Here is a 25,912-nt window from a genome sequence, read left to right as displayed (position 1 = left end):
GTTTCAAAAGAGACTAGAGAGGACAGATGCCAAAGTAGTATGTGTGGAAAAACTGGAATAGAGAAGATGCCACAATAATGACAGGAGGTGATGGTAACACTTGGAAGATAATCAGTAAGTGACTGACGAGAAGGTGGGGAATAGTGGGTAGATGTAAATGTAAGACAATAGACAATAGGTGCAGGAGTAGGCCATTCGGCCCTTCGAGCCAGCACCGCCATTCACTGTGATCATGGCTGATCATCCACAATCAGTACCTTGTTCCTGCCTTCTCCCCATATCCCTTGACTCCACTATCTTTAAGAGCTCTATCTAACTCTTTCTTGAAAGAATCCAGAGAATTGGCCTCCACTGCCTTCTGAGGCAGAGCATTCCACAGATCCACAACCCTCTGTGTGAAAAAGTTTTTCCTCAACTCCGTTCTAAATTGTCTACCCCTTATTCTTAAACTGTGGCCTCTGGTTCTGGATTCCCAACATTGGGAACATGTTTCCTCCCTCTAGCATGTCCAATCCCTTAATAATCTTATATGTTTCCATCAGATCCCCTCTCATCCTTCTAAACTCCAGTGTATACAAGCCCAATCACTCCAATCTTTCAACATATGACATTCCCGCCATCCCTGGAATTAACCCAGTGAACCTACGCTGCACTCCCTCCATAGCAAGAATGTCCTTCCTCAAATTTGGAGAACAAAACTGCACACAATACTCAAGGTGGGGTCTCACCAGGGCCTTGTGCAACTGCAGAAGGACCTCTTTGCTCCTATACTCAACTCCCCTTATTATGAAGGCTAACATGCCATTAGCTTTCTTCACTGCCTGCTGTACCTGTATGCTGACTTTCAGTGACTGATGAACAAGGACACCCAGATCTCGTTGTACTTCCCCTTTTCCTAACTTGACACCATTCAGATAGTAATCTGCCTTCCTGTTCTTGCCACCAAAGTGGATAACCTCATTTATCCACATTAAACTGCATCTGCCATGCATCTGCCCACTCACCCAACCTGTCCAAGTCACCCTGCATTCTCATAACATCCTCCTCACATTTCACAAGACAGTAGCATTCTCATCCCTGACACCAATTATGTTCTGGGTAAGTGTATCAAGCGACTGAAGCAGAATCATTTGATGGGCTTGTGATAAGATTTGCCACAAACTGACTGAAATGTGGGTCAGGCTCAAAATCTTCACCTTAATCTGAAAACAATAGATATTCTGGGAATCCCTGGTACTAAGGCTGGAGGAGACATGATTTAAAATCACAAAGACAAGTAAATATTATAAAGAGCCATTTTTATGTGTTACTATGACTTTTTTTTGAGAAATTGAAGTTTGAATCTTCCTTCCTGAACTGTTCCAAAGTTCAGTTCACATGGAATTCATTTTGCACAGAATTCATTTTCTGATTTGTAAGCTGAGCGATAGGATGTCAGGCACTTTGATTCATTGAGAGAGAGGTACTGTGCTTCAGTACAGGTTGGGACAGAAGTTATTGTCATGCTTTATCACTGTGATCTCACTTAAGCTACCATAAACAGCGTCATTGAGAAGCAATGCCTCACCATTAGGGCCTGAGTGGAGCTTGACTTGATGCCAGTTGTTGTCACCATCTTCATACTTAGACTCAGGAACACTGAAGTAGAAAGGACTCTGATCGGGCGGTGCAGACTTCAACACAGGTGGCCGCGGGATCGTGTACTCATACGTTACGTGTGGCATCTTCCCATTCAAGTTGTAGTACTGGTTTAGCAGAAAGAGAAAGAATTATAACTGGAGAGGCACAAAGTCACCTTGGAATAACTCTACCCTTGCTACGAGAATACTAGCACTGATCTCAAGCTAAGCAGAGGAGAAGATATCCAATGACATTTGGCACCAAGAAGATTAAATAGGGTTAAGAGTGTGAAGAAGGAAAATGGAGAGATTGTTAGTTGATTATTGGAATGAGCTCTAGATTTCCATGATTAGGACTGAACAGATGGAGGGTTCAAGTGTTTTTCACCTGTATTTCCTAACAAATTCCTAACGTGATCTTTCTTGTGATTTGCTGCTTTCCCAATAGCAAGAGGGTCCTGCCATTCTCAATTTTCCTCTGTTGTCACTTCCCCTGTCTAAACATGTGTTTGCACAATCTCCTCATCCCACTCATTGGGGATGAGAGGTCTGAATATTGCAAAATACTTCCCCACCTTTGTGCTTACTGCCTGCCTGACAAACTTTTTCTTTGCCTTATAACACCCTGTTTGGAGAAATGCTTCAAACACAAAATTAATTTCATTGTGTTATCTGTGAACTAATTTTAGCAATCTCCTCTCCATGGCTGAGGTTGCAGATTTGCACCACATCCCAGAGAGCTGAAAACAGTCTCCAGTCTAAACTGCAATTGGGAAAGAATTCCAGACGTGATGCGTAAAGCAAATCAATCTTAAAGATCCCTTGGCATCTCTTCCATCTGTAAACCTGTCTGCAAAATATCAACCTTGCAGTCTGTGCCAACTATAGCCCATTAAGAAAAGTGTCAGACTCTACAAACAGACTGGGCTAGATAAGGAAAATTTAAAATACACTTCAATATCCTTCTAACCCACCTCACAAAAATGTAGTTGATAATTGCCACAATTCTGCTTATGGAATATGCCTGGGCACCCTGTATGTAATTCCTTCAGGAACTCAACAGTCAGTCCTGTTGGGAAGGTACCTACAAACTTAAGAGGTCAAAGCAATGGGAGTTTGGGGATTTGCAAATACCACATGACTGTCTTCAGGATGCTCGGCTGGGGTTAGGTTGTGCCATAGACTGGGGAAAGCAGAGCAGGAAGCTCTTTGCTCTGAACCAGGTGGCAGGTAACTCAAGAAAGTTTACAGATTATAAAAGTCAGCTAGAGAAACCTGCATCATCTATAATGACTGGAGACAGATCAAAAAGGGACAACGGGGAGGGTTATGGGGCCCGCATCTGTAAACTGCACTCTAGACGTCAATGGGTGGCACTCTGTCCTTTCATCTTTCGGAGTTCCACTCAAGTGCAAATGAGATGGATGCGCTCCTGTGAGCTGTGCAAGTTGGGTCAGCCTGAACTGTCAGTACTTTGGAATACATCAGGTGGGAAAACAATGAAAATGAGAAGTGAGATAAAGATATGACTGTCTGGCACAGTGGGGAAGTGCTGCTCCGGGTTTAAAGCAGTAGCATCTTTAATGTGCACTCAATGAATCATTTTAACATAAACTGAAACCACAAAATGTGCTTCAACTCCAATTTCCATAGGCTCCAACAGAAATACTGATGAATAATGTGGCACCAAAGGAGTACTTGGTCCATCATGACATCACTGAAGGAAGTACCTGAATGTTTCCGGTAAAGATGCCTCCCCACACCCCCACTCCCCACCCCACCATCATGACCGTGCTGGTTCACCAAAAGAACTATCTGAATGTTTCCAGTTACAATCTCTCTCTCTTCCCCCCCATACCCCTGCAACTTCTTCCTTATCATACGGTTATCACATTCCCTTTCAACCATTATTGAATCCCTTTCTTCAATCATTTTAGGCAGTACATTCTAGATCACATTGCATTTCATAAAACTGTTCCACCTCATTTCTCACTACCCTGCCAATTAAAAAAGCACCTGTCTGATGTTCAAATCCTCTAAATTTCCTCTGCTCCGAGGAGAAAGATTCCAGTAATTCCCTCAAATCACTGAGCTCTCTGATCTACACGTCAATGAATTTCCCCTCCTACTTCTCCATTCACAGTGCCATTTGGAATTAGATCAAATACTCGAGCCAAGGACAAAACAATATCTTGTGAAAGGTTTAACTGACTTTGTTTTTGCACAACATGTCATCTATTTATAAAGTCAGACATGCACTCTTGGCATTTTGGACTAATGCAGTTAGACAGTATATTGCCACCACAATGTGTAAATAAGAACAACAAATCCTTTTAACATCACAGCAAATTTATGTTAAAAAGCATCATATTTTATTAACGCAGTCCCTATCTGAGCACTGGCTAATTTTACCTGATGGGAAAGGAGTTCACTCAACACAATATCAAGAAAATTGATTTAAAAAAATAATTCACAAAAACCAAGGACAGGGAGCGGTAAGTTAAGTCGATGAAAGACATGTCATAATCACAAATTTACAGATGCAAAATCCTCAATATATACCTTAAATTTTATTGCCAAAACAGATGTTGCTCCCCTCCTGTCAAATGAACTGCTCCTCAGGACTGCTGACCTATAACATCATAAGATGAAGAGATTGTTGTCAGAAGCACAATCCAAGAGTTAATGCTGGATTCACATTGCATGTTAGCTCTTCAGTAGCAAAGGCAACATTCAAAACTTTCCAAAAGCTACATTTGAAATGAGGAAGCCAGTCTAAGGGGACAAGAACCTACATGAGGAATTACTGCCTTAACAGATTTTGTTTGCTCATTGTTTTTTTTAAAAAAAACACTTCAAAAGATTTCTCTGACTTAATTTCTCAGTGCCTACATCAGAGACAACTGCTCCAGACTTCATGGAGGTGGTGTCCTCCACCAACAAGAAATTCCTCCCATTTCATTCCAGCTTCATGGTTCGGCCTACTATTGTTTCTGACTAGGGCTGTTTACAGGACTGAGGCTTCACTGAGAAAGCGCATGGCAGCTTTAAGCATTTCCTTTATATTCAACTGCTGCGGTTCAGGCCTTCCTGGTAAGATCTGCATTTATCGCCTGCATCTTGTCATTTTTCAAAACAAATGCTGTTGGCGTGCCACCTTCTTAAACCAATGAAGTCCATGCAATGAAAGAGCGCTCATAAAACTGCTAAAATGATGTGTTCCAAGATTCTGGCAGACACACATGAAGAGTGCATGGATGAGCAATTGTGTTAATTTTAAACAGCAGGCTGACATCAGCTGCCTTCTTCTCAGGAGAGATCAGGACAATGAATCCAAATCAGAGAGAAAAGAGCAGCCAAGTCATGGAAAGCCTGCAACTAAAGCATTTCACTGTCTTATACCTGGTCCTCTTTGACCTGGTCAATAACTCAGTGGCCCTCTCAGCTACCACCTCAATTTCAGCCGTGCTCCTCTCAAATGATCTCTTCAGCCTCTGACGCTATGGATCAACAACCCAGTGCAGCAGTTCACTTGACAGGGTGGGGATGGGGAGAAAGCAACATGAATTTGGCAGCAACATTTATGATGTGTAAATTCAACAGTCTCAGCTTATTGAATGTTTGGAACTCATTGATTGGAAAATTGTTCTGAAGAACAGTGACAGCTTGGGGAATCATTTGGCACCAGGTGAGATCTAGTGCTGACATTCCTTCACAGTGTTTGCAAAAGTAATGCAAAGTTTTGAATGTTCCATTTTGCCCAGAATCCACTGATAATAATGGATAGGTCTGTGCCTTGTTGCCTTTGCTTTACATCATGCAGTCAAGCGCACAGATTCCCAATTTCCCTTATTATGTAGCTGAATGGAGAAAACAAAGCTGTAATGGAAAAAATTGCTTGAAAGAACCAGGATTTCAATGTTCCATTATGACCTGAGAGGATCTGAGAATATTTTGGAACCTAACAATTACCTCAGGTTTTTTTTAAAAACACAAGCAAAGAGAACAGCGATTTAAGCAGAGCGAGGTCTCAGAAATGACAATTAAGCAAAACTCCAATTGACTTGTTTACCGAATAAATGTTGCTCAAGAGACTGAAAGGCACCCTTGCTGTTCTGTGCCAGTATCACATGTTTCATATAATCAAAACAGGCAGATAAGTAGGTTTTTGGTTTAATGCTCATCTACAAGATAATTCTCACCCAAGACATATAACTACATCAATATCTGTTATGTGTGTCTGATCAAATCAAGGAGGAGTTGAACCAGCAACTTTCTGGTTTAGAGGTGGGAATGTTACTAAGATATCATTCTGCAGAGTGAAATGGCCACTGGCTCAAGACAGAATTCACAATTTTGTAAGATGACCCCAGAGTCTTCAGGAACTACAGCCTATCTCAAGGGCACTAACAGTAAAAGCAATATAAAAAAATCACTTCTATAAATTTTATTTAAACAATCAGCCTCATTATAACCTTGCACCTTATTGCCTGCCCATACTGCACTTTCTCTGTAATTGTAACACTTTATTCTGCATCAGTTATTGCTTTCCCTTGTACTATCTCAATGCACCGTTGAAATTAATTGATCTGTATGAACACTATGCAAAACAAGTTTTTCACCGGACATGTGTGACAACAATAAACCATTTTGTCAATTGTAAAGATATTAGTTGTGGAGAAAATACTCAGCTTGTTTGATGGTCAAAATATCCAAACTTGGAAAGGAGAATCTATTCACTTCCTGCTACAGCGGGTCATCTTCTGATGGGCAACCAATGGCAGGAGTGTGGGGGTGGAAATTGGAGGCAGGAAGTCCTGACATAGACAGCACTTCCCAAACTCACCCTGGGTATATGTCTAGCCCTCATCTTCTGTTCTCAAGAAAGGTCAGCAAAAATGAAACCCAAGAACCAGTGAAAGCTTACTCTGTGTGTCCTATAGAGTGTTCATTTCTTTACTGAACAATGAAATATTGATTACCATTGTAAGATGCAGTTTCTGGCAGATGAACTGACATTAATAAATTCCTAAAAGAGCTGGGAGGGAGAGTTTTAGATCTCTCCATTTCATTCAGCCAGTTTTACCTCATCAACCACAATCTTAAAATAATGCATCTCCCAAAATACTTCAAATTTGGAGCTCCAAAATCTGCTATTTTTTTAGCAAATGCTTTGAAAATTATCAAAGGAGACAACTATAGCAATGAGTCAGATAATCTCACATACACGAGATAGAGATACGCAGCATACTATGGGTATGTAGTGGTCAGTAATTTAATATGCATTTAGTTTGAAAAACCATCTTCAATCTATTACCTCTCAGCTACATAACTTTCATGAGAATTGGCAGCTAAAGATGCTGACTAGCCAATCCATACAAGGAAGGCAAATTGGATTTTTAACTCATTACAATTATTTGCTTATGTGAACGAATGGGTCTAGCTTAGATAGAAATTTTGGTTAGTATGGATGAGCTGGGCAGAAGGTCCATTTCTACACTGTACTACCCTACAAGTCTAAATAACAGCAAGGGCTTACATGCCTTCAGACTTCTTATCTGTACAATACATTTTCCACAGTAATTTACCACATTATTAGAGTTAAGAAAGTTGATATCTGGGAGTAAAGCATTACCAACATAGATATAAAACTGGCAGAGACAAAATTCAGAGACTGGAGCTGAATAATGTTTATCAGAGTGGAGGGAAGCGTGCTGTGGTTTTCTCTTGGGATCGCAATTGCTGACTTTTATGGAACAAAATGTGTGGGAAGCCCACAGAACTAATACCAGGAATGGTCAGTTATTCTATTAGAAAATCTGTAACTACCAGATTTTACAACACTCAGAGGAGATTGATTAAAGAATTAAAATCTTGATGTATCTTTGCATGGTGGACATGAAGAGGTTGTTTCCTCTTCTGTAAATGTAGAAATAGGACTCACTGTTTAAAAGACAAAAAGGCTACTATTTTAACAGAGATGAAAAGATATTTTCCCCTCATTATCATGGTCTTAGGAAAACTCTTGCCCAAAACTGATGTCTTTAAATATTTTGAAGGAAAATATGGAACAATTCTTGACAAAAAGGGGGGGGGGGTGGTGAAGTGTTGCGAGACTTTGAATTTAAGGTCACAATAGCAGGAAGATGAGAGAGCCTTGGTGAACTGAGCGGAAAACCCTAATTGTACCTTAGACTAGATTTCCCTCAATTTGCACTGATGTCATTATTTATTTTTGTTTATTTTGTCATGCAAGTTATGTATAATTAAGGTTATTTAAGCTTATGTAATTTATGTGTGCCGTGCTTGGAATTATGAGACTCCTTTCTAAATCATTAGAGAACTGGGTCTAATTCTGGGCAGGCTTTAAGGGAGTACTGGTGAGTTTAGGCTGGATTTTGACTGAAGAATTCAACCCCCAATCCTACAAATGGCAGCTTCACACCAACTAACCCCTTAACCGCTAGCACATATGACTGATAGCACAGTTCATCGTGTACTGGAGGTCAACTGTATGGTCAGACTGAAATAGCTAGATTTGTGCTTTTTTTTGGGAAGACAATGCAGGGAGATGTGAATTCATGTGGCTTCAAAATACTTGGAATTAAAAACCAGGGGTAAGATGGAGTTATCTGAAAGGGTGGTGGAAGTTTTCAATAGCAATATAAATGCAGTATTTGAAGAGGAAGCATTGCACACTATTGTTTTTAATATAGAACAAGCAAATGCACGTCTTTAAATGATCCAGTTTCATCACAATGAGCTGAGAGCTACACATATAGGTATGTGCTGCATCATTCTTCAATTCCATCCGTCAATACCTGGTCTGCCTGAGGCAGATTTAGGACAGCTTGAGCTGTACAAACGGTTATGTGTCCTAAGGTACAGAGAGACTAATGGGGGAAAAAAAAGTCAGTGAGGCTGGTGCACATCAATGCCCAGTAGCATTGCACACACAGAAAGGATAGATTTGTTGTGTTCCAGTTAAGTACTCAATTAAGTCCAGGAAATAACCAACAGCTGGAACAGAACCATAGCAACAGGCCTAATTTATAAGTGGAAATTAAAAAAAATTTCAAATTAAAAGATGACAAGGAACAATATTTCAAGGCAGTGGTCCTGCTTCTCCTGAGATTAGAGGTTACCCTCTTTCCATGCAAAGTCTATTGTCCTTTACTTGTACATTCCCATCTATTTCTGGCTCTTATACTAAGTACTTGTTGATAGGACATACAATTAACCTATGGGTTCAGGTGACTGGCATTGAGCACACAGAGGGTATAAACTTCTGAGCAAAAGGTATAGCGCCTGCTCGGGGTGTTATCTGTGTTACGTACCATCACATTCAGTCCTTGGTTGGTTGGTCCTTGGGCAATAATGTATTCAAAGCCATCAGACAGCGGATTCGCAGGTCGTCTGTACTTGAACACCGTACCGGCCACTCGAAAATTCCGAGGATTGTCAATCGCTGTGTTCCCATTAAAGAAAAAGTAGCCACCTTCATCTGCAAGAGCTTTGGGGGGGGGGGGGGGCCGAGAGAAAAGGAAAGCAATAATATATATTGTGTTGTTCGTAAGGAAGGAAGAGGTGAGGGGAAAAGGGATTAAAAAGTATGAAACGATTTAGCAGAATTACCTAGAATATTTTCTGTTTTTCTCCGTTCAATTATTTGGATGTCAGAAGCACCAACAGGAATGTTTGTAATAAAGAGGTAACCTGCAGTATAAAGAAGATGAGGACATCAAACCCCAATCACTTCCACTACCTCTGAATGCAACCATTAAGAAGTGTCTGGTGCAATTAAACCCTAGCCTAACATGGATTTCTGACCTTCAATCGCAGAGAAACTTCTCCAGGGGTTGCAGACAAGTTTTAGTCACATTTTGCGTGACTGGTTGGTAAATACCAAATACCGCATTCATATTACACTGGCTTTCCAAACAGTCCTCACTCCCTTCACCTCAAACTTGACATCAGTGCCTACAGCCGTTTAAGAAGAAAGCTTAGGAATTCCCTCCTCAAACCTTCCTACATCTTTTCAGTAAATCTCTTATAACCTCCTTCCTTGACACAGCTTCTAGTCACTAATTCTAATGTGTCCTTCTTGCGGGGAAAATATCTTTCTGTTGTTCTGTTCAATTTTTATCTGAAGACAAGCCTGTTAAATATTAGGTTAGATTTTGTGATGTCTGAGGCACTTTACAAAGCCAAGCCACTGTTCGCATGATCTGATGGCTCAGTCAATCCATGGTTTCCATTCAATGTTATAGTCATAGTCATACTTTATTGATCCCGGGGGAAAATGGTTAATCCACAGTGATCCAAAATGATAAGTGAGAACAAGAGACTCCACAGGATTGATATTAAAACAACTCAGGAAAGCAGCTAACATGATCAAGGACCCACTCCCACCCCAGTCATTCTCACCGTCCTCTCTCCCCGCCCCCCAACACATCAGAAGCCCGAGAGCACGCACCACCAGACTTGAGGATTACTTCAATCCTACCGTTATCAGATGAACTCTTGGCCCCCTAATCCACCTTGTCGTAGCCCTGACCCTTACTGTGCACCTGCACTGCACCTTCTCTATAATTACACTGCACTTTGCATTTCTTTGTGTTTGTTATCTCATTGTAATCACAAATGGCATGACCTATCTGGATGGCACACAAAAAACTTCTCACTGTCTCTCAGTACACATGACAATGATAAACCAGTTACTATTACCTCTCACAATGTCAGGATGCCTTTCACCCCCATGAATACCCACTGTTAATCTGAGAGACAAACACAAAACCAAACTGCATTCTAACCTAAGTGTGTGATGCCTCGTCGATAGGTGCCTGAGATCCGGAAACAGGTGCTGCCATCGCCGCCACACAGTCCACATTTATCCAGTCTTTTGGAGGAATAAAGGAGGCCGTCGCATCCGATGGGCTGCAGAGAAAACACTGTTACTATCCTGATGACTTGACAAGCCAGTGATCTATTGAATACCAATCAACCTCCCTCACCCTGAAATCCTGCAAAGTGCCCATTCAAATCCCTTTTACATCTGCTTCCACCACCATGACAGACAGTGGTAGTTGTGTAGTGCAGAAACAGATTCCTCAGCCCCCGATGACCATCAAACAACCATTTACACCAGGGGATCCCAAGCTGGAGTCCACAGATCCCTCAGTTAATGGTAGGGGTCCATGGCATTTTAAAAAAAAAAGGTTGGGAACCTCTGCTTTACACTCCCCAACCTACCATTAACTCCCCCCAGTTTTCTTCCACTTACATCGAGTAGACAGCAAGTTTGCAAATCTGGCAGGAAAAAAGATGTTGGAAATGGCGAGGGTAGAACACTACAGGAGGGATGTGGAGGAATGGCAGAGGAATGCCAGGGGCAGGGGGGTGGTGTGAGTGCAGACACACCCATCCCTGAGACACCAGGCTAGGTCAATTGATACCAAACAATTATTTATTGAATGTCTCTCTGGTGGTTCCCACTCCCTCTCCCTTCCCCTTTTCTCAGCCATGATTCTCCTCTCCCTGACCCTTTCCCACTCTCAGTCCACAATAGAGACCCAGATCAGAATCAGGTTTATCATCACTCACGCATGTCATGAAATTTATTTCGTTTTTGCAGTAGTACAGTGCAATACATAAAATTACTGCAGTGCTGTGCACATATGGTACATACTTAGATCTCAAATCCCCAGCTGGTGTAGAACTTTTGTAAACCAATATAAACCATGTCCATAAGTTTCTTCCGTTTATCATATCTGTAATTCCTCAAAACAATCAATTCAACTTGTTGGAAATATCCATTAACAAATCCATACTGGCTCTGTCAAATCAGATTGGATTTCTTGGAGCAACCAGCCACGGCTTCATTTTATATATTTTACTAGCTTCCCATAAGAAACTAATATGTTCATAATTGACAAATTTCTTATGTAATGTAATTACATTGGAAGTCTTCCAATCTAAAAGGTAATTCTTGAATGAAGGGAAACATGGTAGATTCTAGTCAAGATATCTGCAATTGTCTTATCTATTCCCCTTTAAAAGTCTGAAATATTAGTCGTTGGAGTGAGGAGTTGTCAGTCTTCTGGGGCATCATTCTTTTCTAATATCCCCTTTTTGCTCAATCTTCCATTCATCATTCAAACCTTCAAATTTTCAATTATTTTATCCTTTTTATCTAAAAATAATCTTCAGTGTTCAATTCCACAATTCAAGTGGTGAACTGCTCTGTCCTCTTACAATAAACCAATTCTACACAAGCTGAAACCACAAGTTATTCAACCTGAAGCAAGATATCTAGTGAGAGAATCGCACCATAAGATATTATAATCATACAGCACAGAAACAGGCCCTTCAGCCCACAATGCTCATGCTAGCTGCTGTACCCATCTATGTTAATCCCACTTAACCACATTTGATCTGTAGTTTTCTATGCCATTCTCCTTGTCAAGATGGTTCTTAATGTAGTGGGAGTATAGGCCACCATTTCTATTTCAGGCAGAATATTCCAGACTCCAATCACCCTCTGTGGTGGGAAAAAAAACCTTCAATCCCTTCTATTCCCCTCTCTCCTCACCTCCATTGTCAGAGCTTCTTTGAGCTGAACAGAATATACTGCCTCACCTCACATCGGCCAGTGATACAGACACCCTGATATGTTCTGTCTCGGCAAGATGTCCCATCTTGAGCAGTAACCATTAACTGCCGTTCTCCGTCAGTAGTAGTGCACTGCAGGTCACACGGCTTGTTTGAAATATTAATGTAGTCATCTGTTTGACAACAAAATAGAGTGGTGTAATCACAGTCCAGACATTCCACATCATGAAAAACAATTTACAATCTGCCCAAGTTGGGAGAGCTTTTGATATCTAGATTTCTGACTTTGACAAAGAGGTAGGAATTTATAAACAGCAACCGAACAGCAAAATCTCATTCCATCGCTCAAAATAATTCCGATGCAGGGCCAACAACATACACGCACACCCGTGCGCACGTGCACTCACCTTGCGATAATTGTTATAAATGGGCACATTGTGAAGTCAATAATACAGCTGCTCCTTGTGCAAAGTAACGTTTAACTGACCACACATTGCAAGTTGCCCACAGTAGACTTCACAGTGTGTCAGTTTATAGCAATTAGATGTTATGGCAAAACGTGATGTGAGATTACCAGTGCATGTGTGTTCTTGGTTTCACATCAGAATTACTTGGAGGGATATAAAGTCATGAGGGGATGGTGGATAAGTTGGATGGTCAGGGTCTTGTTATCCCCAGGATAGGAAGTCTGGAGGGCATAGAATTAAGGCGAGTTGGGAAAGATTTAAATGGGACCCAACAAGTAATTTTCTCCACACAGAGGGTAGTAGGTATGAGGAAAAAGCTGCCAGCAGAAGATGCAGAGGTAAGTAAAAAATGCAATGTTTAAAAGTCATTTGGACAGGTACATGGATAGATAAGTTCCAGAGAAGGGTCTCCTAACCTCGGGTCCATGAACCCCTTGCTTAATGGTATTGGTCCATGGTATTAAAATGGTTGGGAACCCCTGGTCTAGGGGGATATATGCTAAATGCAGGCAGATATGACAAGCTCAGATAAAAATCTTAGCCAATATGAATGAGTTGTGTTGAAGGACCAGCTTCAATACTGTACAACTCTATAACTGTGACGGAATGGTATATTTGCCACCCTAACTGTCAATTATGTACCACCTTCAACATAACTGGTGATCCATAGGCAATTGGGCTTCAAGAAGCACCTTGAGTAAGAAAGAGTGGCAAGAGCCTTTAGAAAGGAATTCAGGATCTAAATAGCTAAAGGCTCATCTATTAAAGAAAAGCAAATTAATATCAGAAGAATGCAAAGATCACAAAGCAATGCTGGTCTGGAGGAGTTTATAGTGGTGGAATTTATAAATTACCTGCAAGTGCCATTGCAAAATGCAACTAGAACTCTGTTTGTTATGATAATTGTAGTAAGTTTATCAAACCTTACCTGGATACAATGGAACCCAGTGATAATATCGGCCACTAAATGCTTTGGCATTGAAAGCTGAACATTGCTGTTGTTTGAAACTTGCAACATTATTTGGACAAGGCTGTGCATAAACAGAAAAAATATAATGAACACCAAAAAACAAAAGTACCACATTTATTTAGCACCTTTCACAGGACCCTGGGATACTTTACAACAACTAAGTACACCTTGAAATGTAGGGAATTTTGTAATATAGAAAACACAGTGGCTAAGTTGCACACAGCAAGATCCCATAAGACAATGCCAAAGGGGCAGAATTAGGCCATTCAGCCCATCGAGTCTGCTCCACCATTCCATCATGGCTGATCCCGGATCCCACTCAACCCCATACACCTGCCTTCTTGCCAAATCCTTTGATGCCTTGACCGATCAGGAAACAATCAACTTTCACCTTAAATATTTTGACGGATGTAGTCCCCACCACAGTCTGTGGCAGAGCATTCCACAGACTCACTACTCTCTGGCTAAAAAAAACTCCTCAACTCTGAGGCTGTGGCCTCTAGTTCTGGATACCCCCACCACAAGAAACATCCTTTCCACATCCACCCTACCTAGTCCTTCCAACATCTGGTAGGTTTCAATGAGATCTTCTTCCCCCCCAACCCTGGCATTTTTCTAAATTCCAGTGAGTACAAGCCTGAATCTGCCCATCTTAACCCCTTCAATCCCAGAATCCTCATGAACTTCCTCTGGACTGTCTCCAATGACAACACATCCTTTCTGAGATAAGGAGCCCCAAACAGTTGACAATATGCCATGTGAAGTCTGACAAGTATCTTATAAAGGCTCAGCATTATCTCCTTGCTTTTATATTCTATTCCCCTTGAAATAAATGTCAACATTGCATTTGCCTTCTTTACCACTGACTCAACCTGTAAACTAACCTTCTAGGACTCTTGCACGAGGACGCCCAAGTCTCTCTGCACCTCTGATGTTTGAACCTTCTCCCCATTTAGATAACAGTCCGCACCATTGTTCCTTTCACCAAAATGCATTATCATACATTTCCCAGCACTGTGTTCCATCTGCCACTTTTTTTGCCTGCTGCAATCGCATTGTTTCCTCAGCACTACCTACCCCTCCACCCATCTTCATATCATCCACAAACTTTGCCACAAAGCCATGCAAGCAATGTGATCATCCACTAAAGTTGGTAGTTGATTACACTGAGACCAGAATCACAGAGAACCCCACATATTTATCCAAAATAATGCACTTAAATAAAATGTTCATCTAAAGAGCATGCACAATTTAACAGGCATATATAACATGAAAAAAGGACCTTTGCCCACCACGTCCATCAAGTACTGATCTACACTAATCCCATTTCCCTGCACTTCATCCGGAGCTTTCTTAACCATGGCAATTCAAAAGCACTAAAAGAGATCTGCCTGGATTCCAGACTCCAGCCGCTCCCTGGGTGAAAGAATTCTTCATTATATTCCCTCTGAATCTCTAAACTGATACCTCTGTTTTAAATGCTATCCTCTGGTCTTGCACACCGCTTCCTGATAACCCAGTGCTCCGCACCACTGTCTGGAGCTGTTCCTATACCAGAACCTTATGACTTGAAATCAAAAGTACTACGTTCTGAGGTGAGAAGCAGCACAAAACACAAGTCATTCCAGAGTGAACAATGACAAGGGATTCATTGTGAATCTCCTTGTTTACAGAGAGAATAGGCAAGCAAAGGTACATTTGATCTCCTGGGGGACACAACATCAGCATCTCTGTGACCAGGCCAAATTCTACAGCCTCAGTGCCAAGCAGTGTGTCAGTGGGCCTGTCCCCAAGGAAGAAGAGGGTGGTGAAGAGAAAAATGACAGAGAAGTCAAAAAGTCAGGACTGGCGACTCTTACCTGGATTTGACATAAGTGATAGCGTCTTGGCGATCCAGTGCAAAAAGTGCCATTTTTACTTTGTGAAATTATAAGCCTACAAAAAAAAACATTTTGACAAACTGTAAAGCAGCTTTGCATTTCAATGATATTGGATATTGAATGGACTAAGTGCTTCAGCATCTCACAGACCAGTTCATGCAACAAGCTGCATTACAACAAAAGAGGTTTCTATTCATCCGACGGAACAAGTCTCCCTAGTTGATAATGTCCCACTAAAACAGCAAATGATTCATAGTGACTGCTCATCCCTATTTCCCTTAATGTTGTATTGGTGTGGCACCTCCTGAACTAGTACAGTCACCAAACTGAAGGTATTTGTCAAGCATTGTTAAACAGCAAGTTCTGAAACTTTGCCCCAAGGACTGCCTGTATGTATCCAATCAGGAAATTGTCCAAATTGAAGAGGAAGATTCTCAGAGGGAATGAGGTGGGGGTGGGGTGGTGGTGTTGGCTTCCCTGCACCTTCTCCCCTGGTTCTGGTCAATGGATGTAACCAATCACAAAGGTATTACAAAGGAACCTTGGTGAGCTGTTACTATGGATCTTGCTCTTGGTAAAAACTGCACCCATGCTGCCCAAGAGGTAGAGGGAAGCAGCAGTCATTAGGCAGGTTGCTTTACCATGGATAAACTGCTCTCGTAAACAGAAATGGAGATTATTTCATCACATTCTTGCATTGTGTCTCATAGATCATAAAATGGTTCCCTGGAATGGTGTGGTAAAGCAATCAGTGTAGAATACAGAGCTTCTTATGGTCTTTCTCTGTCATTCAGCATATGGGGAGGGCACGGCACTGGATCAAAATAAGCTGCAGTAAGTTGTGTGCCCTTCAAGCCCATGTTAGTCATCACCACCCCTCTTCCAATTACCCAAGACATGCCCTCATCTCATTGCTGCTATCAGGGATGAGCTACAGGAGTCTAAAGGCATACATTCAACAATTCAGGAATAGTTTCTTCCCCTCTGCTATCAGATTTCTGAATGGACATTGAACCATGAATATTACCTCACTGCATTTTTATTTGTTTTTGTACTATTTACTCACTGGGCGGAGCTAGGATGGTGCGAGAGAGCAGCTTCTTCAAGCTCATCTGTGGAAACAACTTTATTTCTACCTTTAACGTCTCCTTTTTTCTTTTTCAAGGTGGATAGGGTTCTGTCAGTGCCCTTGACCTGCATCTGCACTCAAACTTTGGGTCTTTAGGGCAATGATTCTTGCTCCCGGGGCTCACAGACCAGCCGTTTTTCAATATCCCAAGGGCAAGGCTAGAAGACTAGCATGCCTTTGAAGTTCCTGTGGATGAGCTGATTCTATGGCTGTGCCGCCGACTGAAGAAAACGGAATATCGGAAACAGCTGATCAGCTGCCTGAGGTCTCTGTACTTGGCAAAACACTTGCTCTTGTTGGTGGCCGGGGGGTGGGGGGGGGGGTTGAGTTTGCTGCTAATCCTCAAGTTGTAGAACTCAAAACAACTGTGCAGATTTTAACACCATAAATCAGCGAGTTGTTTTGATTTTGATGGTCTCCCCTCTCACTGTGTGACACCGCTCTGCCCCTTTATTAGGGAGAGATTGAGCCTGTGGCATGTCGAATTGGACAGATGAATGATTAGTTTTTCTGTTCTGCAGATCACAGTCTCGCTTGGGGGCTTTGTTATTGCTTGCTTTGTGGGTGATTGGCACCTAAATGTGGAGGAGGGGAGGGTTGGATGCTTTGCGGCTGCTTGTGCCTGGGGAGGACGGGAGAGGAGAAGGGGGCTTTGGGGTTCTAACATTTTTACTGTCACTCACTCATTGGGGTACTCTTCTGTTTTCGTCTGCAAAGAGCAAGAATTTCTGGTTGTAATTTGTATACATTACCTGATATTCAATGAACTATTGAACTGTTAATTTAACTTTTTTAATATACACTTTTGACAGTGATTTACAATTATATATTGCAATGTTCTGCTGGCACATAACAAATTTCATGACATACGCCAGTGATATTAAACTCTATTCCGATTCCATTTGCTTTTTACAACCTCAATGTACTTGTGTATGGCAGGATCTGTATGAAAGACACACAAAGACTTTTCACTGTACTTCAGTACCTGTAGCAGTAATCAATCAACAGAGGTACCATTATGGTTGAGCCACCAGCTACCCCAGGAGCCTTGGCGAGCTCGCCGGCAATGGTAAATGCTATTAAATTGCCCCGATGTAGTTAAGTTGCCTCATTGCAGGTAACCCTAACCTGGTACTCAGAGGATATTAACACAACTCACCCGAATCCCCAAGTCTTTCTGCATGAGATCACAGATTATATTTTCTGAAGAGCCTTGAAGGAAACTGAATACTGTGCAACCAATGAATGTTCACTTTACCATGGAGATAGAGTCATTAATATAGCAGGAGAAAATGCTTGAACCCAGCACAGTGCCCTGATAAACTCCTATACAGATATCCTGGGACTGAGGTGGCCAGTCCCCAATAACCACAAGCATTTCCCCTTGGACATAGCGCAACTCCAGCCAGTGAAGAATATTCCTCCTGATTCCTGGTAACTATTTTGAATAGGTCTGCTCATTGTTAAGTACATCCTAACACTGTCATGACGTCAAGTAGAATCACTCTCATCAATGCTGGAGTTCAACTCACTTTGCAGAACTAATACTGTGGTTTGGAACCAAGTGGTCCTGCCAATACCTGGCACAGATTAAGTGGGTCAAGAGTCCATTTTCCATGCTCCAATCTTCTTAATGCAATATTTCCTCTATTATTTTGTGTTAATTAATCCCTCAAGTTTTCTGGCCCGCACCACAACAGTACAAGACCACCCTAGGGTGTTGAAAGGCCACATGCTGAAAATTAACAATTGTCCAAAATAAACAGGTCTATTTGCAATCATCTCATCTGTTAAACACCATAAATCCAAATGATCAAGTGTGCTTGAAAGAATTACAACAGAAAGCGATTAAGCTGCAGAAAACCTCAACATATACAGCCTACTGAAAGGCATGAAACAGAGAATCTGGAAATTTTGTTAAATTGGTTTGACTGGCAAACTCAAATTTTTGAAAACTACCCAATTATACAATAGGAACAAAATTTATAATATAGGAAATCCACTGCGTACATCATGCAATTTGGAACAAAAACGTTAATTCTTCTAGGGACAATTGTATTCATTGTGTTGCAAATTCCTTAAGTATATTTTCTTAGAAAAGCCTAATCTTGTGTCAGGAACGTGGAGCACCCGACTGGAATGTGAACAACACACTTAAACTTTGTTCTGCTTACAGTTTGTGCCTTGGTTTCTCTCAAATGACCACATTATATTGTGGAGAACCAATTCAACTGGCTCCACTTGCTGCTTTTAACCCCACTCCCAACCACTCCTCATGCTGCCTTTAACCACATCACAAGTCAATCAGCTTTGTGCTACCTTGAGCAGCACCACCATGCATTCCCCCACCAACAGTCATCTAGCACCTACATTGCTCTCAACATCTTCCCAGTTTACAGGAGGGTGTAAAAGATTTTTACATCATTCCCAACACCCAAGCAAAATCACCCAGTTGTATTTGAGGCCAATCTAACAACTCGCCACCACTTTGTGCTACCATCAAAGCCACCGGCTCACACCTCTCTGTGCCACCTTCAAACCTCTCCCTCCACCTCCCAGTGCTGCCTTGACACCACCCTCCCATCCAATCAGTTCCTCCTGTTTTCACAACCACCACCCCCAACCAGATCTCCTCATGACCTTTAATACTGCGTTTTCCCCACACTCTTCATAATAAGACTGCAAGAAATTGCCGAACACAGCACAGTCCATCACGCAAACCAGGCTCCCTTCCTGCTGCTTTAGGAAAGCAGGCAACATGATCAAAGATCCCTGTTCCCCCCCAGTCAATCCCACTTCTCCCCTCTCCCATCAAGCAGAAGGTACAAAAGCTTGAGAACACACACAAGCAGGCTCAAGTACAACTTCTACCCCGTTATTATCAGACTCCTGAATGGATCTTTCAACAACAAAAATATGAATTCTTGACTTCACAATCTACCTCGTCATGGCTTTGCACCTTATTGTCTATCTGTACTGTCCTTTCTCATGCACTTTAACACTATATTCTGCATCCTGTTTTTCTCATTACCACAATGTATTTCTGTAAAGCATAATCTGAACGATGGTATGTATATGAAAGCTTTTCACTGTATCCAGATACATGTGACATCAATAAACCAATACTTTAGCACCAATCAGCATCCCACATTATTTTTAACAATTGTGCCACCAACAACCCACCTCCTTCTGTTTCAGGCATCCCTATACCAGCAACTCTAACCTAAGTCCACGTCTGATCCTAAGTCATGCAATTCTTCACATTCACTTCTGAGACCCAAACAGACGGGATCTCTGGGCACTCCCAGTTGGTCCACCATGTCTACGTCTATATGGTCTTTGATCTCAATCTCATGCCCTTTCAGAAACCCAACCTGGAAAGATCCTTCACTTCAAACACATCATCATCTTGGTTTAATCAGCTGTACTTACCACAGAGGGGTGACGGACTGGACATACGTCCCTACAAAAGGAGGTGTAAGGCTCTCATTCCCTCCACTAGCCTGCAGGTCACCCTTGGGCAAGGTGTAGCACCTGCTCATCCCACCTCCCCCCACCCCTGATCAGGGTCACATGAAACCATAGGAGCAGGTGGATGGTTGAATGAGTAGCTGGTGCATATCACAAGTCCTAGTTCTTTCTTTCTTTTCTTTTTAAATCTTTTTATTGAGTAAGTATACAAAAAAGGTAAGCCATATAAACATTAATACAATGTTAAAGTATAATAAAATTCCAAAAGATAACAATACCAAAAAGAAAATACTACAAACAATGTAATTTAAGCATAAGAAACCAAGATAACATAATAGTATACTAGATTTTATATATATCAATGGAAAAAAAAAGAGAAAAAAAACCCCAAAAAAAAACCCACCGTGCAACTAACTAAAAGCAAAGCAAAGCAATGGGCTAACTTGAAACCAAACAGAGTTAAACTTAAAATCACGTCCTCAATCCCGACCTCCATTAAAACAGTGAAAAAAAAACAAGAAGGGTAAATATTACATTAAATGAAAATATCGAATAAAAGGTCCCCAAATCTGTTCAAATTTAAATGAAGAATCATAAAGGTTACTTCTAATTTTCTCCAGATTCAAACATAAAATCGTCTGAGAAAACCAAAAAAAGGTAGTTGGAGCATTAAGCTCTTTCCAATGTTGTAAAATACATCTTTTCGCTATTAAAGTAAGAAATGCAATCATTCTACGGGCTGAAGGGGAAAGATTACTAGAAATTTTAGGTAGTCCAAAGATAGCAGTAATAGGGTGAGGAGAGATATCTATATTTAATACCTTAGAAATAATATTGAAAATATCTCTCCAAAAAGTTTCCAAAGTAGGGCAAGACCAAAACATATGAGTTAAAGAGGCTATCTGCCCCGAACATCTATCACAGAAAGGATTAATATGCGAGTAAAAACGCGCTAACTTATCTTTGGACATATGTGCTCTATGAACCACTTTAAATTGAATTAGGGAATGTTTAGCACAAATAGAGGAAGTATTAACTAATTGTAAAATCTGCCCCCAATCATCCACAGAAATGGTAAGCCCCAATTCCTGTTCCCAATCTACCCTAATCTTATCAAATGGAGCTTTCCTAAGTTTCATAATAATATTATAAATCATAGCCGATGCACCTTTCTGACATGGATTAAGGTTAATTATCGAATCTAAAATATATATAGGAGGAAGCATTGGAAAGGAAGAAAGTATAGTACTTAGGAAATTTTAACTTGTAAATATCTAAAAAAATGTATTCTTGATAAGTTATATTTATTAGATAATTGTTCAAAAGACATAAGGGAACCATCTAAAAATAAATCCAAAAACCGTAAAATACCCTTAGTCTTCCAAGTTTGAAAAGCGCGATCCGTAAAAGAGGGAGGAAAAAATATGTTACCTAAAATAGGAATCGCTAACCCGAATTGATTAAGATCAAAAAATTTTCTGAATTGAAACCAAATGCGCAAAGCATATTTAACTATCGGGTTAGAGACCTGCTTAAGGCGTTTCGAATCAAAAGGAAGAGAGGAACCTAAAATAGAACCAAGTGTATAACCCTGAACAGATTGTAATTCCAATGCTACCCATTTAGGAATAGATAGTATGTCCCGGTCAAGTAACCAAAATTTCATATGTCGAATATTAATAGCCCAATAATAAAATCTAAAGTTAGGTAATGCTAAACCTCCATCTCTCTTAGCTTTCTGTAAATGTATTTTACCCAGTCTCGGATTCTTATTCTGCCAAATAAATGAAGAAATTTTAGAGTCAACTTTATCAAAAAAAGATTTAGGAACGAAAATTGGTAATGCCTGAAACACATATAAAAATTTTGGCAAAAAAAACATCTTAACTGCATTAATACGACCAATCAAAGTTAAATATAAGGGAAACCATTTAGATGAAAGTTGAGTAATATGGTCTATTAATGGTAAAAAGTTAGTCTTAAATAAATCTTTATGTTTACAAGTAATTTTAATCCCAAGATATGAAAAGTAATTATTAATCAATTTAAATGGAAATTTATAATATAAGGGAAGATGTTTATTAATCGGAAAAAGTTCACTCTTACTAAGATTTAATTTATAACCTGAGAAAAGACCAAATTGTGCTAATAACTCTAAAACAGCAGGAATGGATCTCTCAGGATTAGAAATATATAAAAGTAAATCATCAGCATAGAGTGATAATTTATGGGACTTTAATCCCCGAGTTATCCCAGTAATATTTGAAGATTCTCGAATAGCAATTGCAAGAGGTTCTAATGCAATATCAAATAATAGGGGACTAAGAGGACAGCCTTGTCGAGTACCACGAAAGAGAGGAAAAAAAGGTGAGTTTAAGGAGTTAGTACGAACCGAGGCTACAGGGGAGTGATATAACAGTTTAATCCAGGATATAAATTTCAAGCTAAAATTAAACATTTCAAGCACCTTAAATAAATAAGGCCATTCTACTCTATCAAAAGCTTTCTCGGCATCTAAAGAAATAACACACTCAGGAACATTTTGTGAGGGAGTATAAACGATATTTAACAATGTACGAATATTATAAAAAGAGTAACGACCTTTAATAAAACCCGTTTGGTCTTCCGAAATAATAGAAGGAAGTACTTTTTCTAGTCTATTTGCTAATAACTTAGAAAAAACTTTAGAATCAACATTTAATAAAGATATTGGTCTATAAGATGCGCATTGAGCAGGGTCTTTATCCTTCTTTAGTATTAAAGAAATTGATGCTCTATTAAAAGATTCCGGAAGTTTACCAAGTTTCAAAGAAGCCTCAAAAACCTTATAGAGCCAAGGAATCAATAAAGAAGCAAAACATTTATAAAATTCAACGGTAAACCCATCAGGGCCAGGAGCTTTCCCCAGATTCATAGAAAAAATAACATTCTTAATCTCATCCATTGTAATGGAAGTATCTAATAAAGAAGACATATCCTGTGAAATCTGAGGGAAGTCTAACTTATCTAAAAAATCATTCATATATTTAGAATCTCGAGGAGACTCTGATTGATATAAAGAAGAATAAAAATCACAAAAGGTTTGATTAATCCCCACATGATCCAATATCAATCGATCATTTTGGTTATAAATCTGATTGATTTGAGATTTAACATAATTAGATTTCAATTGATTAGCCAGCAGCTTGCCAATTTTATCACTGTGAACATAAAAATCACTTCTTGTTTTCTTTAATTGGTTTACAATCGAGGACGAGAGTAGTAAACTGTGTTCCATTTGAAGTTCAGTTCTTTGTTTGTATAGCTCCTCAGAAGGAGCCATAACATATTTCTTATCAATTTCTTTAATCTTGTCCACAATTACCATCTCCTCCTGCTTCTGTTTCTTCCTCAAAGCAACGGAATACGAAATAATCTGACCCCGAATATAGGCTTTAAAAGTGTCCCAAAGAGTGTTAACCGAAATATCTTCTGTATGGTTAATTGTAAAAAAAAAGCTCAATCTGTTCATTCATAAAATTAACAAAGTCCGAGTCCTGAAGCAACAGCGAATTAAAACGCCATTGTCTATTGTTTGGTATATTGGCCATAATTTTAATAGAAAGCTTAAGTGGAGCATGATCCGAAATGGTTATAGAATCATAATCACATTTAATCACTGAAGGAATGAGACGAGAATCAATGAAAAAATAATCAATTCTTGAATAGGAATGATGAACATGTGAAAAGAAGGAAAAATCTTTTTCCTGAGGATGCAGAAAACGCCAAATGTCCGTCGACCCAGAATCAGAAAGGAAAAAATTAATCAAATTTGCAGATTTATTAGGTAAAGTCCGTAAAGGAGCCGAACGGTCCAAAGCTGGAGATAAACAGGTATTAAGATCTCCGCCCCAAATCAATGAAAACTCGTTCAAATTCGGAAACTGATCAAACAATGATTTATAAAATTCCGGACAATCCATATTAGGAGCATAAACATTAACCAAAACTACTTTTTTATTAAATAGTAAACCACTAACCAGTAAAAATCTACCATTCGGATCAGAGATAATATCCTGTTGTATAAAAGTAACTGAGGAGTCTATAAAAATAGAGACGCCTCGAATCTTAGCATTGGAGTTCGAATGAAATTGTTGTCCCTTCCAGAATTTGAAAAAACGTAGTCTGTCCCCCCTCCGTACATGGGTCTCTTGTAAAAATAAAATTTGTGCTTTAAGTCTCCGGAACACTTTAAAAACTTTTTTCCTTTTAATAGGATGATTAAGACCATTAGTATTCCAGGAGACAAAATTAATAATAGACTCCATAAATCCTAAAGTCAACCCATAACAAGGAGGATTGACAATAGGCGCGACCCACAAACCCGGAGAGGAAACAGAACATACAAAAGATACCGGGGAAAAGGACGCAACCAATACTTCAATAATGTATATAGCCCAAAAAGAAACAAACTAAAACGTGAAGCCCCTCCCACCACCCCCCACCCCAAGACCCCAAGGCGAAATCTAAAGCAGACCCGCCAGAAAGAAGCAAGCGCTAAAACTACCCCCATGACTTCCGGTATACGCTCCCTAAAAAAAAGGTATAAATATGAAAAGGGTCAGCTAATTGTAAAACAGTAAAAAAATAAGTAAAAAAAAGTTAGCTCAATTAAAATACACACAGAACAGAACAAAAGCCGGAAAGTATATATTAAAAAAAAACCACAATAAACCTCAAACTCATGAATAGACACAGCAACAAAAAAAAATAGGATTATTAACATAAAATGATTATAAAAAGCAAAACAGAATAAAATTAAAAAAAAAACTACAAAATTTAAGGCCGCACAGGAAATACGTAAGATGACAAAAGGGAAGTAACCACCCAGAATCCCCTGGGAAAAGAAAGAAATGACGCAGTTAAAAAGAAAGTTTAGCAGCCATATTAAGAAATCGAAAGTAAACTTTTCTGCCCAAATAGGGCATAGAAAAGTTAAAACCAACCAATTCACAGCCTCCGATCAACGGAGAAAATTAAAAAAAGGCAATTAAGATGTTGAAGATGAAAGTTGATCCAGATAACTCTGGGCATCCGATGGAGAATCAAAAAAACGAAGGGCTCCATCTAACATGCGAATCCTTAGACGTGCAGGGTACAGCAGCGCTGGTCTTAAATCCATCTTATAGAATTCCGACATCACGGATCTGTAACGGACCCGTTGGTCCCAGATTGGTTTACTGAAATCTTCCACGAATCGGAACTTAAGATCCGAAAAATCAATGAAACCTTTAGATCGAGCGAATCGAAACAGTCTCTCCTTGTCTTGAAAATAATGAAAACGTAAGATAACATGCCTAGGTCTATCTGACCTAGACGAGTATGATGGGATTCTGTGAACACGATCCAGTAGCGGTGGTTGGTCAGGAAATACAGTAGGGAATGCATCTTTTAAAAGTTGGGAGAAATATTTCATAGGGTTGTTAGCTTCCACGGCTTCCCTGACGCCAATCATTCGTAAATTCTGCCGTCGCATTCTAGATTCCAAGTCAGAGTTTTTAAAAGTCAAAAAGTCAAGTTTCTTCTTCATTACATTAATTGTTTCTTCGACTTTCCCCATCTTAAGCTCACTTTGTTGCGCGGATTTTTGAAGATCAGATATAGCCGACTGATGTTCCGCAATACATGTTTGCATCTTATCAATTAAATCGGCAATTTTCTGGAACTTAGTTGAGATTTCCGTATGAATCAGGTCTTTAACAAAGCCCATAATTTCTGTACGAATC

At 40.0% G+C, this 25,912-nt stretch overlaps 1 protein-coding gene across 4 annotated transcripts in view; it reads right to left on the bottom strand.

Annotated features, from left to right (window-relative positions):
* The window catches only part of si:ch211-267e7.3 (ADAMTS-like protein 2), a 149,883-nt gene that overhangs the window by 64,538 nt on the left and 59,433 nt on the right, over positions 1-25,912 (bottom strand). For all 4 annotated transcript variants that reach the window (XM_063063749.1, XM_063063748.1, XM_063063751.1 and 1 more), the window contains 7 exons: positions 15,527-15,602; positions 13,626-13,728; positions 12,258-12,403; positions 10,433-10,556; positions 9,255-9,335; positions 8,957-9,132; positions 1,568-1,745 (listed from right to left, as the gene is read on the bottom strand). In XM_063063749.1, coding sequence (XP_062919819.1) covers positions 1,568-1,745; positions 8,957-9,132; positions 9,255-9,335; positions 10,433-10,556; positions 12,258-12,403; positions 13,626-13,728; positions 15,527-15,602 — 884 coding nt within the window. The remainder of the gene's footprint in view (positions 1-1,567; positions 1,746-8,956; positions 9,133-9,254; positions 9,336-10,432; positions 10,557-12,257; positions 12,404-13,625; positions 13,729-15,526; positions 15,603-25,912) is intronic.

This window comes from Mobula hypostoma, chromosome 12 (genome assembly GCF_963921235.1).
Source record: "Mobula hypostoma chromosome 12, sMobHyp1.1, whole genome shotgun sequence".
Lineage (NCBI taxonomy): Eukaryota > Metazoa > Chordata > Chondrichthyes > Myliobatiformes > Myliobatidae > Mobula > Mobula hypostoma.
The sequence above is the reverse complement of the archived record's forward strand: the minus strand, read 5'-3'. Positions and strand labels throughout refer to the sequence as shown.